The sequence below is a fragment of the Limulus polyphemus genome, unplaced genomic scaffold (assembly GCF_000517525.1).
Source record: "Limulus polyphemus unplaced genomic scaffold, Limulus_polyphemus-2.1.2 Scaffold396, whole genome shotgun sequence".
NCBI classification, from domain to species: Eukaryota; Metazoa; Arthropoda; class Merostomata; order Xiphosura; family Limulidae; genus Limulus; species Limulus polyphemus.
This window is the reverse complement of record NW_013666006.1, coordinates 205,630-225,550: the sequence shown is the minus strand read 5'-3', so window position 1 is coordinate 225,550 and position 19,921 is coordinate 205,630. Positions and strand designations below refer to the sequence as shown.

The 19,921-nt window shown below is 34.9% G+C and overlaps 1 protein-coding gene across 1 annotated transcript in view; it reads left to right on the top strand.

Annotated features, from left to right (window-relative positions):
* Window positions 1–2,179: 2,179 nt before the first annotated feature.
* The window catches only part of LOC106457954 (nephrin-like), a 73,979-nt gene continuing 56,237 nt past the window's right edge, over window positions 2,180–19,921 (top strand). Inside the window, exon 1 of the mRNA XM_022384047.1 lies at window positions 2,180–2,546. Coding sequence (XP_022239755.1) covers window positions 2,486–2,546 — 61 coding nt within the window. The 5' untranslated portion in view covers window positions 2,180–2,485. The remainder of the gene's footprint in view (window positions 2,547–19,921) is intronic.

Genomic DNA, 19,921 nt, shown 5'->3' with positions numbered 1-19,921 from the left:
GTGCAACAAAGTTTTTGGTATCACGAACAAATCTTACTTTCCTTTTCACGCCAGATGTCGCTTTTTGTAGAGTATTCTTTCTCAGGCTCTTCTTATCTTCAGGAATAATACAATATACGTTTGCTAAATTTCATTGTGTTATAAATCAAAACCTTTAATCGGTAAGAAACTAATATAATATATTGTAATTTAGCCACTAGCTTTTTTTGTCACCGAAGTAATGCGGATGACATACGGCTGTTTACATATATATATATATAGAGAGAGAGAGAAAAAACAAACAAAGATCTCTTTATGTAGTCCTTCTTCAAGAAATGTTCCAAAATATATACAAAATCTGATCAAGCAGATTTAAGAAAATTATATAGATAACATAGGAAAACAGATGAGGGGAAGTTACAAACACAACAAAAGAAGAATTCTAACAGATAAAGGCACAATATAACTTTTTTTTTTATTATAATCATTTCGTTAATATGTATAGTTTGTTCCTTTGTTTAAGGTATTCGTACAAAGCTAAGGTTTAAGGTATTCGTTAGAATTTTGAAGTGATAGACTAATGGAAAGGCAGCTGTTTAACAACACCCATCGCCAACTTTTGGACTACTCTTATCTGACCAAATAGGGAAACCCCCCCCCAAAAAAAAGAGGAAGGAAAATTTAGGGCTTATTTGCTCCAGATATATTTATTCATTCATTCAAATATTAAATAAATATTTGAAATAAATGTTCAAATGACACAAGTAAATAGAATAAGTGAAAAGCAAGCAAAAAAAAAAAGAGACGGAAACGGGCCCAGCTTTTCTGTTAGGTAGAGTTAGGCTGAAGCAAACAACCAGGTCTGAGACCTAAAGGTTCTTGCATGGTCATCCCTAATTTACTTAGAAATGTTCCACGTGTGCAGTTATCTCTAATAGAATAGCAAGATTGTCTTTAAAATGCGCCCATGGCTGCACGTACGAAGCATGTTAAGCTACGTATTGGGAGCTTAAACCTTGGACCTCGAGACCCATAATCTGGCACGTCAATCTATCGATCACGTTCGGACTTATGAAGACTGACGACTTCTCTAATCGTACACAGGTTTGTTTAATTTTTCTATTCTGTGCGTACCTCTGATTATTGGAATCTTACTAATTCTTATGATTTGGACCGGGCGTGACCTATTGGTTAGCTTTCCGAACTGAGGATCCATGGTTCACATCCTATTGCCACAAAAATGCACTTCTCACTTTGGGGCCCCCCAGTGGCACAGCGATATGTCTTCGTAGTTACAACGTTAGAAACCGGGTTTCGATACCCGTGGTGGGCAGAGCACAGGTAACCCTTGTGTAGCTTTGTGCATAATTAAAAACAAACAAACAAACAAACTCACTTTGGGTCTTGGATGCTCATAATAGTGGCTGTCAAAAAAAAAAGAGGAAGGAAAATTTAGGGCTTATTTGCTCCAGATATATTTATTTATTCATTCAAATATTAACTAGATAAATGATACCTTGTAATCCAAAGTAATGTTGAATAATTCGTTCAATCAGTTACGCGGGGTGGGGGTGGGGCGTAACTGATTGAACGAATTATTCAACATTACTTTGGATTACAAAGTATCATTTATCTAGTTATTTATTTATCATTACATGTTAACTATTATGGCTGTTTTGTTGTCACCTCTGACTTGTTTCATTGCAATACAACAAGTTAATGTAATTACTTTAATGTAACAAATACTTGTCAAATATTTTTGGTGCATAATTGAAACGTGTTTTGCCCATATTTAAAGAAACTACTGTTTTGTATTTAACATGAATACATCACATCTACCACTGAACAGGTTTTCCCCGTTAGTAATGCTGCTCACATAATTAAATATATGATGAAAGCCGAACCTTTAAAATTGATATTTCTATTTACCAAATCACTAGAGGGCGCTGTTCTGAAGATAACTTAGCTCAACGATAAAACTGTATAAAAAAGTTAAAACTATATAATTTTTACTATCTAGCTAGTAGCGTCAATTTAACGTAACATGTAAGTTGTACAAAGCTAATGATGCTTTAACATATAAATTGAAGGGCACAAGTTTCTCTTATTGCTACGAGAGGGCAGTGCTTTACAGACAGTTAGTTCCACGACAGCAACTGCTAGCCGTCGTCGTCCACTATCATCACGTTACACGGTTTGGCTTAGCGTCTGGATTTGAAGTACACGGGCCTGGTTACTAAAGTAGCAGTCACTGAGTCCGCGCAGGCCGATCTCGTACAGGGTAAACCAGTCAACCAACTAGTATTATTTCAATGATTAGTGTAAGGCACTGCTGGTAGCTTTAGTTTCAGTAACGAGGCAGACTTTACTGTATAGGCTCAAATTCGCGGAGCTGGCACGTGCACGTTGAGGTCAGCACCAAGTCACTCAGTCCTAAGTGACTGCAGAAGAAAGAAGTTTATAGAAAGTGCCCTCAGTCCTGGATGAAAAGTTGCGTGACTTCAATATGACTTCAGAGAGTCATTCATGGCTATTGTTAAGCCTTCTGATTTTAACAATCAGTCCTGGTAAGTTTTTAGCACGTCTACCTTTCTTATCCCTGAGTTTTTTGTCTATACTTCGTTATTTTCGATATTATATGGTAGTTAAGTTAATGGATTGTTTTCCATCATGAACGGATTAACTGTTGAATATACATATATATATTCATTTAATCAGTATATTGGACAACTCCTTACTCTATACTCTTCCGATAAACTTAGATAAGCGATGTTACGAGTGTCACACACTTTATTCTTTACCAATGAGTGTATACATTTGACGTCTTTTCATTATCCTACCATCTATTTTCAAAATATCAAAACATAGAATATATGTTTCATTACACACGTACAAAACATTAAAGATAATTTGGCTCAGAAAGCACAAAAAAAAAGTTCGCGGTTTATAATTACCTCAACTTCTGTTATTAAACTGTAGACATTCCACGCAAGTGAATTGGAAAAAAATATTCATGAGAACGATGGCTATAAAGTGTTTGTGTACTGGTTTATTTGACTGTTTTAAATGAAGACCTTTTCTGTATGACAACCATTGTTTTGACTTTCCTTGTTTGGGAAGAATAATAAATACATCCTGACTTCTTATGAAAATCATAGAAAGTTTATGAAGTATTGCTTTAAATATTGTAGCTTCTATTGTGGTATTTGTTCTTCATTATTCGAGAATAAGCTGGACACAGGGAAAATGAGAACTGTGCGGCAAATTGAGATTGACAAACACATAACTTGTTTCAGTTATTCTACAGGGTTTTTACGATCCTTTTAAAAAAACTACTCGTAATCAGAGTATTTAAAGACAAATACGGATAACGAAGTTAAGTGTTTGTCAAATTTATTCTACAGGGTTTTTACGACCCTTTTATAAACTACACGTAATGAGTATTTAAAGACAAATACGAATAACGAAGTTAAATGTTTGTCAAAGTTATTCTGCAGGATTTTTACGACCCTTTTATAAACTACACGTAATTGGAATATGTGAAGACAAATATGGATAACGAAGTTATGTGTTTGTCAAAGTTATTCTTCAGGGTTTTTACGACCCTTTTATAAACTACACGTAATTGGAATATGTGAAGACAAATACAGATAACGAAGTTATGTGTTTGTCAAAATTATTCTTCAGGGTTTTTACGACCCTTTTATAAACTACACGTAATTGGAATATGTAAAGACAAATACGGATAACGAAGTTATGTGTTTGTCGAAGTTATTCTGCAGGGATTTTACGACCCTTTTAAAACTACACGTAATTGTAATATTGAATTACATGAATTACAGGTTTCTTTGATTTAGAATATATAGTATACAAGGATGTTTTATCTTAACTTGGTTTTAAATAAATTGGTGATATATATACATCCAAGAGCATTTAATGACAAGGCTCTGTATAATAGGTAAAGTTCTCAAATATTATTTTATTCGTGTGTTTATGTGTGTGTATTTGGTACACTTAATTAGAATACCGTAAAGCCAAGATATCTGAACAATCTTAAAAAGGATATTTTAAATTTAAAATTGTGATACCACAAGTAAAGATTCATCACAGATACTAAGTTATCAGAAAAAGGATCTTCGTGAGAGCAAAATGTCATAAACAAAGTTCCACAAAGCTATCGTGATGAGAATATCATTGCTTCTAACAAATTGCACACCTATGTTTTTCGTGTGTTACTTACTTTAACGTACAACTGTTTAACCATGTTTGTAAGGAAAGGTTCCATTGCTTTTAGTGAGTGCCATCAATTCACACAACGAAATAACTTTTCCCTTGATTTTACTTCAAGCTATCGTGATGAGAATATCATTGCTTCTAACATAGTGCACATCTATGTTTTTCAGGTGTTTCTTACTTTAACGTACAACTGTTTTAACCATGTTTGTAAGGAAAGGTTCCATTGTTTTTAGTAGGTGTCATCAATTCACACAACAAAATAACTTCCCCCTTGCTTTTACTTCAATCCAAAAATTCATGACCTGGGCAAAGATTGTGATTATTACCTTATCTTTTTTTCTTATAGAACAAGACTTCTCAAACTTATTATTGGATAACTACGACACGAAATGAAAATAGTAGTTACTTTTGTTCATTACAAACCAATTTACTCCATCACAAAGTTTGAAAGAAGGTTTAAATGAACGCGCGAAAAGTCGTCCAAGAAAGCTGAGTCTTAGATAATACAAGTAACTTTGGTACAGTAAAAAGTATTAGACATCTATCATCTTGAATGATTAGCTCAGCCTAATTATCCATACTTACTGAACTGAAACAGTTTTGTGAATAAAAAGTTAATTTAGAAGGTAAAAAAAATAGATGCAATGATCTAGTGATTAAACGTATTTTCTTCTATAGATCAAAGTTTCCATTGAACGTTAACACAAACTCTTGTGCTTATTTCACTGACTGCACTTACTAATACGTTGGAAGACCTGTATTTGGAGAAACAAGAGAAAAGACAGAGAGTGTAATGAACCCACCCTTAACACTGTTAGTAGTTTGATATCACCGGTATTTTTGGAACATCCTAAGCGGGAGCGTGAGTCATTTCAGCGTGTGCTCATTAAAAATTCAATTTCATCATGTCGTAATATCATAGTGATTCCAACAAAAGATGGAAGATGTCACCACCGAATCTATAACGATATTGTGATGTAAAAAAAACGTTGTATAAGATTATTTTAGAACCTAATTCCAAGAAGAATCGTGCCAGCTTGAGATAACACGTGCTATTATCACCGTTCAGGATTATTCCTCATGTTAAATATTCGTAGTTCATTCACGTAGTTCATATATAATCGTATCGTAGGACTATTTATTTTTAAGTTTTTTCCTTTGATTGAAGAAATAAGTTGATTTTCACATCTGTGCTTTTACAATACGTAAAAAAACTTAAATATCTAAGAAGCACACTTACATTGCAGTATCTGTTGGTACGTTTCAGTAATATTTAGTTCCATCGATACCCTTTTGAACAGTCTGTAATATTAAGGTTTGTTTGAAGTTCATTGAACAGTCTCTAATATTAAGGTTTGTTTGGAGTTCATTGAATAGTCTGTAATATTAAGGTTTGTTTGGAGTTCATTGAACAGTGTCTAATATTAAGGTTTGTTTGGAGTTCATTGAACACTCTGTAATATTAAGGTTTGTTTGGAGTTCATTGAACAGTTTCTAATATTAAGGTTTGTTTGGAGTTCATTGAACAGTCTCTAATATTAAGGTTTGTTTGGAGTTCATGTAATTGTGTCCCTGTTTCGACTGATTGTGATAGACGTCTATGATTTGTAAATCTCTGTGCATCTCACATGGCCATGTTAATCACACCAATATAAGATATTTTAAATAATTTTTAACTTAAAGTTGTTTGCAATCTTAAGAACCTGCACTTTTCTCTTGTAAGACTTTAACTACGAGTAGATCAAATACAGCGATACTCTTTATGAAACGTTCAGCTTACCTGTGTCTAGGAATATGGCTTGTCGTTTCTTAACGCACACTAAATTCCAATATGTACCATTAGACCACATACAAAGTAAGTGGCTAACTTACTAAGACTTTATACATACTAGATGATAGAAGATCCTGTCACTGTGAGAGCTTAATAACCACAGTTTCGTCGAGAAAACAAATTGGACGAGAGCTACCATTAGCACTATAAATAGCTCAATAAAATTGATGGTTCTATGTAGTTGCACGAGAGATTAATTATCATCTGGTCAGCTGACCATTCGAGTCTTGTTTATCGACTATTTCTGAACATAAGTGAAATATCATTCCCCACTAGAATTAGAATATTACTCTGTGCATTTGTGGTGTAAAAATTAACGCAAACCATAAATTATGAACCTTTCAGATGGGGAAAACAAAACATGTCACAGGTGCCAGTTTCACAAAACTCTGATTTTGTTCTCACATTCACACATACATAAAAAACAAAGTTAGCGTGCCTCCATTGTTCTTCACGCTAATTTTAAGTCTATTGTTCTTTCTGCGACTCTGAAAAATAAAAAGTTGGAAAAGACAAAATATTTGCGTCTTCAAGACTGTTATAAAACAATATTCTAACATCATGTGTCCAAGTATACCTACCTCATAGTTGCATCCTCTATTATAGAAACGCATCTTTCAAGGTATATTATTTACTTGCAGATCACATAAAAAGATGTAAGTCGTGTAACTACAAGGGTAAACCATCCTGGTAAATAAACATTTGGCGCGGAATGGCCAGGTGGTTAAGGCGCTCGACTCGCAATCTGAGGGTCGCGGGTTCGAATCCCCTTCACACCAAACATACTCGCCCTTTCAGCCGTGGGGGCGTTATAATGTGACGGTCTATCCCACTATTCGTTGGTAAAAAAGTAGCCCAAGAGTTGGCGGTGGGTGGTGATGACTAGCTGCCTTACACTGCTAAATTAGGGACAGCTAGCGCAGATAGCCTTCGTGTAGCTTTGCACGAAATTAAAAAAAAAACAAATAAACATTTAAGAAATATTATCGTTAGATATTTTAACAACCCATTCAGGGGTTTGTGGGTTTCACCTCCTTACTGTTGTAAAACTATTGACTCTTCTTTCGCTTAAGTCTGATATAACTTGATGAATTGAGCATTTCCAACACATTGTTATTATTAGTAGTATATAATTAATAAATAATCGGCATTAGAAATAAAATAAATAAATAATACTGTGTTATTAATCTTTGCCTTACAAATCTGACTGGTAAATAATGTAAATAAAGTTAGAAATAATTAAAATTTACTTAATTGATTTAGTTTACACCATAACAGTCGTTGTTCATGACAGCTGGGTGATATAAGTAGCGCCATCTACTTCCTGACGTATCCCAGCCAATCTGATGATCTGTGAAAGGTAACGTTGGCAATGGGTGTGGCAGATGTAGCGTGATTGGCATGTTATACTTTACCTTCACTCATAAGATCTTAGAATTATTTAGCCACCTTTAGAGTTCTACCTTTTACAGTTTTATGCAATTGTTATATCTATGATATTAAGTTAATTTTGCATTCTTTGCGCCATGTGTTGAAACACAACATACGCTTACGGCGTCCGAAAGTTATTTTAAGAAAACTATCTACACATGTAAGTAATTATGCAACACATTTTCCGAACACTCTACCTGGCTGTGTTACTAAACACATACAAGGCGTGCCATTATGTAGTGGTGAATTCTTGAAGAATCTTAGAAGCTGCTCAGTGTAACAAATTAATAGAAAACCTCACGTATTCTTCTTACTTTCGTCAATTGATTTTCATTTTGTGACTTAGTAATCAGTCTGTCGCTAAACGCTCAACGCCGTATCCCTCTCAAGTAGCAGCATAATCCAATCAAGAAAGGAACACTTTGTGCACGAGTAGCTTAGTTTGCTTAATGCTCACTGTAATTTGTAAGATGCGTCAAGTCAAATAAAACCAAAATTTAGCTGTGATGAATCCCAAATCGATACTTTCTTTCTCTGTTCTGTGATTAATACACAACCATTAGATGGCCATATTAAGTCTACTGACTGTCTGAGAAAAAAACAGGATATTGGATCTCTCCATTTTCTCTCTTAAACGCAATAGAGAACACTGCTTTTTCACCATCTTTCTGTAACACAACAAAAATAACCTACGTGTAACATATTGTCACATAAGGTTTGTATTTAAACAGAAAAAACAGCCGCTCTTCGTGATAGATTTGCTATATATTCCAAAACGTTTAACGAGACAGGTTTTTGATTGAAACATAAGATATCCTGCAATGATCAGTAACAGACTGGCCTACCGGGAGATCGGAAAATGTTCCGGAGGGGGCGCTGCTCCCCTGGGTCGGTTAGGCATCCATGAAATTAGTCTACCTACTCATAGGCGTGTACAAAAATGACTTATAGGCGCTCGAGGGTAATCCACATACGTTAGGTCAGGTTTGTCAAGCCCGGCATGGCCTGGTGGTTAGGGCGTTCGACTCGCAATCTGGGGGTCGCGGGTGCTAATCCCCGTCACCGAATTTGCTCGTCCTTGCAGCCGTCCATAGGGGCGTTATAAAGTGACGGTCAATCCAGCTTTTCATTGGTAAAAGAGTAGCTCAAGAATAGGTGGTGGGTAGTGTTGACTAGCTGTCTTCTCTCTAGTCTATCACTGCAGAATTACGGACGACTAGCACAGATAGCCCTCGAGTAGCTTTGCATGAAATTCAAAACAAATCAGTCTTGCCAGTGGTTAGTGGCAGTGACTGGTGAATTGAACTAGGCCTACTGAGATGAATGGTACTTGATATTTAATATTGAGGTAGGTAATTTCAAGCTTCACTGTTTTTTTTTAAAGTGTCACCAACTGGCTATGCTGTAATAACTAATCAAATAGACGTCGGTAGCCTACTTCAGCAACAATTCTATAATATCTACCTCGTTATGTAAGAGTGATTTAATAACTTAATAAATAATTACTGAATATTGCGACACACACACACCAGAATATCGATCAAGGCATGTAAAAGTATGTAGGCATTAACATTTCTCGATATTTCTAAATTCTGTTTTATATTTTCAACCGCTATTAATATCCTTTGTCCCAGATTTCGCAACTTGGGCAATTTATGCTGGCTTTAGAATTAGGTTTGTGCAACTTGTGAAATAGTGCCTAGAGTCACTTAATGCTTAGAATAATGCTATATTAGTATCACTTGTAACTTTGTATATTCTCCCCAACAGTTCTGAAGCTAGCAGGACCAAACATGGTAAGCAAACTGAGGATGGCCTGGAAGGGTGTCCTTATATACATACATACACACACACACACACATATATATATATATATATACACACACACACATATATATATGACATACATCCCTACTATGGGGGGAGGGGGCTAAAATGCCCGCGGAAGGTCACCCAGGAATAATGGTGATGTATGAGTAGGTTATCAGGGTCCCTGATCTCAAACATGGCATTGGATTTTGTGTTCCTGCCTCTCTCGGTGTCCTGGGGATACCATGTTTGAAACTCTGTTAACTCCCTCACAGACTAACTGGACCAAACTCGGTACACGTGCTCAAATGTCACGGGCATTTGATTTAACGTTTTTCTTTGTTGTTGTTGTTTTTTGGAGGGGGGGGGTTCGAGCACAGATCCCCAGTAGGATAGCTATATAAGTAAATGGAGATAATGAAATATCCCCTAAGAACCCCCCACTGTAGAGCGCGGGTAAATATTTATGCTAGTTCTTAAAATTTCTTCTGGTATCTCTAATATTAATTATTATTTGAACCTAAACGTTGGTAGTCTTGATGAGCAGATTAATGTTATCATACCTATTCGTAGATTTTTCCTTCTTCACTTCAAACAAGTAAAGTATATTGAATTTGCTAATGTATTTGAAGTTAATTGTCGCTTTATGTGAAGTTTATTGAATTTGTTAATGTATCTGAAATCAATTGTCGCTTTAAGTGAAGTTTATTGAACTTATTAATGCATTTGAAGTTAAGTGTCGCTTTAAGTGAAGTTTATTGAATTTATTAATGCATTTGAAGTTAAGTGTCGCTTTAAGTGAAGTTTATTGAATTTGTTAATGTATCTGAAATTAATTGTCGCTTTGACAATACGTAGATTATATCACCACGATGAATGAAATCCATAACGTGCCAATTTACTGTCACTACCACCGTTTTCTTTTGTATTCCCGACCCACTTAGCGGACACCCAGTCCGACCCTGACAATGACTATATATAGATTGATTGTCCCAATGCAGTAAGAGGCGCATTTTATCTGGAATACAACAAAATAGAACAACACGATATTGACTGTGTTGTTGATCTGGAAATCAATCACAATATAATCTGAATTTTTGTCTAGCTGGAGCATATATGTTTTAATTTGGCTAGTTTCAGTCCACATTTAGAAAATGACAACACACTGTTTTCAGTGTTTTCCTGGAAGAACAAAATAACAACAATTTGTTCTAATAGCAAACATGGGGATACAGGTAAGATATTTCTGACGTACGTGAGCTATTTCCTTTGATTACGTGGATAACATCCAAGAGAAGTTAGCTATTATAAATCTCTGTCTTACAACAGGCGCAAAAGTCTACGGCCATGTTTAAGAAATCTGGAATGGTGTGTTGGTTGACTCATAAACTACGGGTCTAGGGATTCAAAACCCACCACAGTTTCAGCTGCGGGAACGTAATACTGTGATAGTTAACCCCCCCCCCCTATTAGTTGGTAAAAGAATAGCCCAAAAGTTAGCAGATGTGGAGATGACTAACTGCTTACCCTCTACTCTATCACTTGAAACTTAGGAACGATTAGCGCATATAGCCCTCATGTAGCATTGCGCGAATTTCAACAAACAAACAAAGAATGTACGTTGTTGGTTGTTTTATATGAGAAAAAAAGAACTTTTAGAGAGAAAAAAAATATTGGTATTTTTTTAATGAACATCTGTATACCAATACAGAATGTGCGAACATCTGTATACCAATACAGAAGATGTGGACAGCTGTGGTCCAATACAGACGATACGTTCTGTTGGTTGAAATAAACAACCACGACTTCATTTTTTACGTGATTTTGTTTATCCCAGTGACAATTATAACCTACTTAATTAAAACTATCGCCTGCATTTCTCAAGTATTCTACAGAGAAAGCAAGCTTCTCAACGTCTGCACATTTTAACATGTTCTACGTTGTTATCAACTGAGATCAAATTAAAGTTTCTGATGAGAGAAGTTTCAAATCTTGACGTTTACCTACAACAGCACGTTCAGGAGTCTTTTTTTTCTTTCATGAGACAGGCTTTACAGCCCCTACTAGGACACCTACAGCTTTACTAAACACGGACAGACAGTATTTCCTTCTAGTGGATGCTAAAAACTACTCTAGCACGTTCACAGCTTCTTGACGAGCTTTTTGGCTTAGTGCAGATCGAGTGGCATCCCTGTCTGTATCTCACAAAACACTGTTGTGTTTCTCACGGTTCTAGATTAACAATGAGTTCGAATCAGTGTTTTCTGCATGTATGTATATAGCTAGATGTACGGTTTCTTTTGACGAGATGGCATTATCTTCAGTCTTTCCGCCTTTCCCCATTTGAATGGATGAATACAAAAAGATGTATGTTTGTAAAGATAAATGCTCACACAAATAACTAATGAGCTCTTGTAGAAAGAGAATACCAGGCCTAGATAAAACATAAAAAAATCATCATATTGTATTTACCAATGATTAATTGCTAGAGTATTAATAGAATACTCATACTGGATCTGACGGAGAATTGGCTGAAACGTTAAAATCATTCTATAAATAATTAAAAACAAATAACTAAAAATGTTAGTCTCTTTACTATGATGAAGTAGTTTTAGTTCTTAAAGCAAGAAGCGTAAGAGGGTACACACTAGACTAACTGACCTATACCATATGAGAATTACATGCAGCACACAGGGAAACAGAACATCACAAGTTACTGCACTTTTTGTATATCTTACAAAAAGCACTCACTCTTTCACAGCTAGCCAATAACTTACTTACTGACTTTCTATCCATAGTTTTGTCAGCTAATCAGTGAGCAAAATATTTGTAATCTATTTGCTCATCCCTTATTTGTGACTATATTCACTATTTTTCTCATCCACCCTCGGGAAACCCTTAAGAAGCCATTTGAGATGGTCTCTAAATGATAGATATACAGAGTTTGAGAACACCATATTAAATGATGCTGAAGCCTCACCACGTCGTCACAGACAACATCGCTACCTCCGGTCATGATCTATCTGATGACCGTGCATCTTCACAATAATCCTGTGACATAGTTCCCGTTGCAAAAGGGTCCATCGTTAGGCTGTCATGTCCAAAGCACACGACTCCTCATGTTTGGTTTCCTTCGTCCATGTAGTATACAAGGACCGCGGGTCTCCAGCACCCATTTCAGAAGTTGGATCACACAGATTTCTATAGGCGCTACCTCCGGCGACTTGATAGATATGTCTTTGTGTTAATTGCATAAATACCAGTTTCATTCTCCTAGCTACTATGTTTCAACGATTATATCCTAAAACAACTTGTGTACACTTGACTTGTGGTCGCTTTTTCGGACGGAGATCCTTTTTAATATTATGTTGCGTACTGTTATCTAGAACACGTGGACGGCTTTTTCTACTTACCTTTGTGTTCGTTGATTCTCACCTATTACAAGACTTCGCATTTTACTTACCACAGGTTGTATATGGCTTATTCCAGGTCCCTTTCTGGATGGTCCTGGTGCCTCAGATGATTCATATTATTTTTCTTTTTCCAATGTCATTAAGTACAAGGGATATCCCAGTCTTCTAAATCATCCAAATTGAATACATCATTATGATATGATTGTATGAATATTTTGCGTTGGAAAGGGCCGTTACATATGCTGTCCAAAAGCGATAAGTTTTCGATGAAACCACACTACCTATGAATGCCAAAAAATGTCAAAATCTAATTCCCATACATGCTGTCCACTGTAACTTTATATCGGCTGTGGTTGTCAAACGACTCGCCAAATTACATATTGAAAATCATTTTATTATAACATACTCAACCATATACACAAACATATAAATAAAATATTTGCAAAGTCTATCTGTAATTTAATAAACTAACAAAAATAAAGAGTATTCATACTCCAGACTTATTTTCTAAGACTGTCATTACTCCTAAGTATTAAACTTCTTGTATTACAAGAATTTTTTAGAGCAGAGACGAAGATCGAATGTTGTTTTGAAACACTCACATACCCAACTCGAAATTATTTCTCTCTCTCTCTTGCTGTGATTACGAAAATCTAAGTAAGATATATAGCATCTCGCTCGGAACAATGATTCATCTCAGAGCCTGAGGAAGGTCTGTCACAAACTAATTGAACTGCCAATCCACGATTATAACTTATGCATTGAGGATTCAGCCTAATCTAATCATTATATTATGTATTTTATACACACACACACACACACATATGCATCAATGCTTGAAATTTCAGTAAAACCATCCGCGAGATTTATAAACATGTATACGTTTAAGATAAAAATCTAATTTAATTTAAATATCCACTATATCTACAAACAAACTGAGCTATCGCTTTTTTTGATACGAGTATCATGATGAAATATTTCTACACTATTTCAAACAAAAAAATTACAACAAATATTCGAAACTTATAGTTTTGTGTCTCCCGCCGAGTGACTGTGCTTTGTTTTTATTGTGTAAACTTTCACGGTTTCATGCTCCTGAAACCCGCGTAAATATATTCATTTGCTTCCAAAATACAAAGTATAATTTTACTGTGGGGACCAGATCAATGATGTTACCAACCTAGAAATACTGTTACAATTACGTGCGTAACTATATCTATTTATTTATCTTTTGTGCTAACAGAAACATTACATTTCCATCCATCTTTCCTTCCCTTTCCACGGTGCTGATTAGCAGTGTTTACATGTACATTGATCATAATCAGTACAGCCTCGATTTATTTTAAGCTCCTGTTCATGAGGTTTCGGAAGCAGTTGGTACCAAAAAAAAAAGAGGGAGAGAGAGATTATTTTTCGAGATAAAAATCTCCCTCAGATCTGCCTGAGAAGTTTGAAGTTTTGCTGTAGTGTTGGAAGTTTCTTGAATACATTGTTTGCAAAAAAGTAACCACATATACGTTGATAGCAAGGTTACCTAACTAAGTCCCATTACGTAAGTCTACACTAAATGTATTTAAAATGGCACATTTTCCCACAAGATTTCCCAGCTATGGACATACGTGCTCTAATCAAAACTAACATTTTCCCACAAGATTTCCCAGCTATGGACATACGTGCACTATTCAAAATTAACATATTCATAAGGTTTCCCAGCTATGGACATACGTGTACTAATCAAAATTAACATATTCATACGATTTCCCAGCTATGGACATACGTGCACTATTTGAATATGTTAGTTTTGTAAGGTTTTCCCAGCTCGTTTGATTTCCGGACATTTCTACTATAGGTTTATAATATTATTAATAAAGTTTCAATAACCATACTTCAAAGCATGACCATTTTGGTGTTTTAAGTAGATAAGAAACCGTTAAATCTTCATAAGAATTTACTTAAACATTATAAATATTTTTATAACTTGTTTTAAAGTGGCAGTCTTACGCTTTATAATATTTGATATATATTAAAAAAAACTAGCGAAAATTCAATATTAATCAAAATTGCTGTTCAGAATGTTAACGCCCCCAAATTACGTGGTAACAGGACTCGCGTCTTTACACGTGTGTTATATGGGAGAAATCCCTAGATAATACTTCACACTCGTGCGATAGTCATGCTTTGAGGAGGGTGGAATTGCATGGCTCGGTGACGCCAGGAATATTGTAATTTACGCATGTAAAATGGCAAAGAAAGATGGCAAAGTTTGTTTTGTGTTGTCGAGCCCAAACTTTGGGACGTCACAATTGCTAAAGAATGGCATTGAACGAATGTCATATATTACGTTATTAAATTACTTTTTATCAAAAGCATTATTCCCCAAGACCACGGCGATTCCGGTAATATACAAGATTTCGACTATTAGATTAAGAGTAAAAGGCATTTCATATAAATTGTTGAAGCATTTCTAGAACGTTTATCAAGAAAAAATTTAAATACAGAATATAACAAAAGAAGCATTATTAAATATATGTCAAGGTCGATGAACTTTATAATAAAGAAGAATGCTATAAGTTCTCTTTTTTTCACTCTTTTAATTAAAAAATCTCTAGAGAAGTCGGTGTAATGTTTGATAATAATGAGCTTTATTGACTAGAAATAACTAAAGTAATTGATTTTGTTATACTTCTGAAACGTACATAATTGTGTCGTAACCAATACATAACAAAATAGCGTATTAAACAATAGCTTGAAACTCCGAACATGCTTCAAAATTTCTTTAGCTTCTTTAAATAGTCAAATAGGACATTCCACTTTGTATTAAGCTACATTCTAACGTCAATAAATTTGGGAAAGTTGCCAGTTGTTTTGGTTTATTACAGCTCGAAATTAGTTAAAAGTAACTTTTAATTTTTCTACTCATGCATATTTATTTTCCTGGAATACTTAAGTTAAAACCATTTTCTCGATCAAGGTTAAATACATCTCAAACGTACTTATGGAGTCCGTATTCAAGTTTATGCAGCGTTACTCAAAAAAAAAAAGATAAAAAAATTCTAATAGCTACAGGAAGTTGTTGTCTTTATACAGAATCGTCACAATCAAGTTTTCTGATAAAAAAATAAGACACACAAAAAAAAGCCATTACAACGTTAGAATAAAAAATAACTGACAGGTTATGTTTTCACAGAACCGGTTTTTAAGCACTTGGCGTCGATGTTGTTAGAGAACCTTTGGGCAAATGGAGTTCTCATGTGTAGACCTCTGCTACCTGTCTGTGTTAACCTTCAAACGTAGGATCTTAGTTCGTGATCTGTAAGTTAGCTCATCCTAACAAGTACAGGGGGCACTTGTTACGAGTTTAACGCCGTTGACCTCTTACGAAATAAATTAAAATTACCCTTCGTCATACGCCCTTGGTGTAAAGTATACGTAACTGACTTTAAAGAAAATATTTACGTTTCAAATCTTCTTGTTTCATTAGTTGATATTGATATATGTACTTTTCTATAACTAAAAAACAAAAGCAATGAATGAGACGTAAATTTTGGTACGTAATGTCATTGTCTTTGCCAAACTTAAGCCTTATTACAGAATGTAAGAATAGTAAAGATTTTACAAAATCACTGTTATTCATATTTAAAAATAGCATGTATACATTAGTGTAATAAAAGTTACGTCTAAGTTGACAGCATTTGTTGATTGCTTATTTGAGATGGGAAAAAATACAAGATACTATTTTAAAAATAATATTAATAAATCCTAGTTACTGATGCTAACATAAAATCCCTGTAAGATGCTTATGTATCAGCCCCCCCCCCCAGTGGCACAGCGGTATGTCTGCGGACTTGCAACGCTAGAATATCCCGGTTTCGATACCCGTGGTGGGCAGAGCACAGATAGCCCATTGTGTAGCTTTGTGCTTAATTACAAACAAACTTATATATCTTTATGATGTATGATGACAGGATGTTCATTCATAGAATAATAAATTCGAGTTTACTAAAATCTGAAAACAAAACATTGTATTTTAGAAAGTACAGCTTATATTAGCTTACAACTAAGAATTATTCTTATAAATATCTTCAATGACATTGTAAACATTCTACGTCTTTAGCTTTGTTAGTACGATGTGCACAGCAGGCTAATCATATAGATGACATTATTTTTAATGTTCGATCCTTCAGATTTAAAAAACATCGTATTATACGTAAATAGCTTTGGAGGAGGGAGGCTAAAATAAATCACATATATATTTCTTCTTTGGAAAGATATGCCTAATCCTTTTCATATTACTACAGTTGCTATAAAATCCTAAAATTATTCATAATTACTTTAACTACCCACAACATTCTTGGATCATGAAAACTGCTAATCAGGCCAACTGAACCCTTGAAAATACCCTGGCTTTAACTAGTAAAAAAGAAGCTCACCGTATACGACAGACGTCATAAAAGTCTGTCAGTAAGCTTTTAAGTCTTGATGTTATGAATTAAAAACCTTTTCAATGTAAATCGCAGTCCAGTGAAACGAAATTTTGGCTTCTTAATTTTCCGTTGCATTTCAGAATTATTTTTGCAGTGTGGCATTATGCTTATTATATTGTCTATTGAAAGTAACATTTAAAAAAAAACTACACCTTATCACGTGTTGTATTCTATTTATGTAAAAGCTACTAAAATTATCCGTCTCCGTCCTATATATATTGAACTATTGACTAGAGGCAAGGCAACCAGTCAGCATCACCTCACTACCTATCATATAATCTAGGGGACTGATTTTCACTCTTATAACGCACCCACAGCTTAAAGTGCAAGGACTGTTTTGTGACATATCGCACGGATTCGAATTGGACTCGCTAGTTAGGAAATCCAGAGTTCTATCACAGAGCAAGTCCGTGCTCTAATGTTCTATCACAGGGCAAGTCCGTGCTCTAATATATTATTCTGTACTCGAGCAAAGACAGTCTTATTAGAAAATGTTTCTTCTCTTTGACCTCCTTCTAATGATTTCGTCACGCTTATGACTTTCTTTGATTTTAGTTTGGCAGGTTCTCAATCGTATCCGAATCATTAACTATGACTTTTTCTTTTTTACAGAATTAATGAATATTAGTGGTTTGCTTCATCGTAATGAAATTCATGTCAGTCTAAAGAGTTTTTTTAATCTTCCTCTGTCACATTGTTGTGAACTCGGTCAGAGAAGACGATGGCTTCTGTAAGAAGATGAACTCACGTTAGCATCTTAGGACCTAACCGGCTGCAACATTAAGCTATAATTCAACACGAGAACGACGCTAATACTAATATAGTTTGTTGTTGTTCTTTTTCACGTGTTTTTAAAACACTTTTATTACAGATCTGAGATACATGAGTCAGTATATATATATATATATATAATAATAATAATAAATGAACAAGTTAATAGTAGCACGAAGATTCATTATGCTTACCCTACTTTTATTTGTACAATAACAAAGAAAATAACTCATTCTGCGTTCTTCTTTTTCAGAATAATCTAAGTTTGTTTGTAATTAAGCGCAAAGCTACACAATGGGCTATCTGTGCTCTGCCCACCACGAGTATTGAAATCCGGATTCTAGCGTTGCAAGTCCGCAGACATGCCGCTGTGCTACTGGAGGGCTAAATAATGTAAGAAAAGGGGCCTACTTTTTATACTTTTCACTAATATGTTACGAAAATGTAAATCAGAAATAACTTGTATCCTTAAACATCCCTTCAGTTAGTGTACTTTACTTCAGACTATGAACATCTTTTGGAATAATAGATTTAAGTTAGTTACATAGAAATTAATTAGAGCATTACCAAAAATATGTTTGTTTGTTTGTTTTGAATTTCGCGCAAAACTACACTAGGGCTATCTGCGCTAGCCTTTCCTAATTTAGCAGTGTAAGACTAGAGGGAAGGCAGCTAGTCATCACCACCCACCGCCAACTCTTGGACTACTCTTTTACCAACGAATAGTGGGATTGACCGTCTGAAAGGACGAACATGTTTGGTGTGACAGAGATTCGAACCCGCGACCCTCAGACTGCGAGTCGAGCGCCCTAACCACCTGGCCATGCCAGGCCCTAAAATCTGACTTACGCATTAAAGTATTATGTATATTTGTAATTTCACCCACTACCAAAATAATTACACATTATTTATGTGTGAAACTCAAAGTGGAATTAATGAATACCGATGAAAATGTGACTTATTATTTCTAGTTATAAATCGTAATATATCTTATTGTAGTTGAAAAATTATGTTAAACACTTGTTAAAAATATAATACTAGTTTGTCAGTGTCATGATATAAAAAACTGTTTAGTGTAGATATCATTAATTTACTTTATTTTTGAGTGAATATTTTATGACTGTTTAGTTTGTTCATAAGTAAATGTTATGACAAATTTAGTTACGTAAATCGGTAAGAGTCGTATGTTGTGTTTGTAACTCATTGATGTAGAGATTATCGAACGTCACGTGAAATTTATTGATGTCGAGGATACAGTGAACAGACGATCAAGTAATAAACATATAAATTGTTTGAGATGAGCGGGAAAAGTAGACAGACAGACAAAGACAGAGTAGACTAGAAGTAAACTAACGAGAAGGAATTCGGCTAAAGAAAAATTAAACGCAAAGTTAATCGTTGTAGGAGGGGGAAGGCCTAACGACTAATATAGGCCTAAAAGTATATATATATATATTAGAGTGATACTAACGGTGTTGAAAGAGGTAAGAAGAAGAATTTATTTCGTCAATAGAAAGTCCTAAAGTATTAGGTTATCAAGCAATTAATGAACAACTTAAATATCAAAACAAAACATTTTTTAAATGAAATAGACTTCCATTCCTATCGATGATGCTTTTTCATCTTACAATCAGGTTCTTAATGCCCTGATTAAAGAAATCACTTGTCGATGTCCTCTTTAACACCTTCCACATTTGTATACGTTTTCCCATTAAGATGATGCTGCAGCGAACGAAAAATATAGTAATCTGATGGTGTCATATCTGGAGAATATAGTAGGTGGGGGAGAACTTCCCAATCCAACTCCATAATCTTGTGTTGCGTCAAACGCGCCACATGTGGACATACATTGTCGTGGAGAAGAAGAACACCTTTCTGATTGACGAGTGAAGGACGTTTCTGATAAAGGGCTTGATTTCAATGTTCCAGTTGCTGACTGTAGATCTCTGCATTAACAGTTCGCTGTG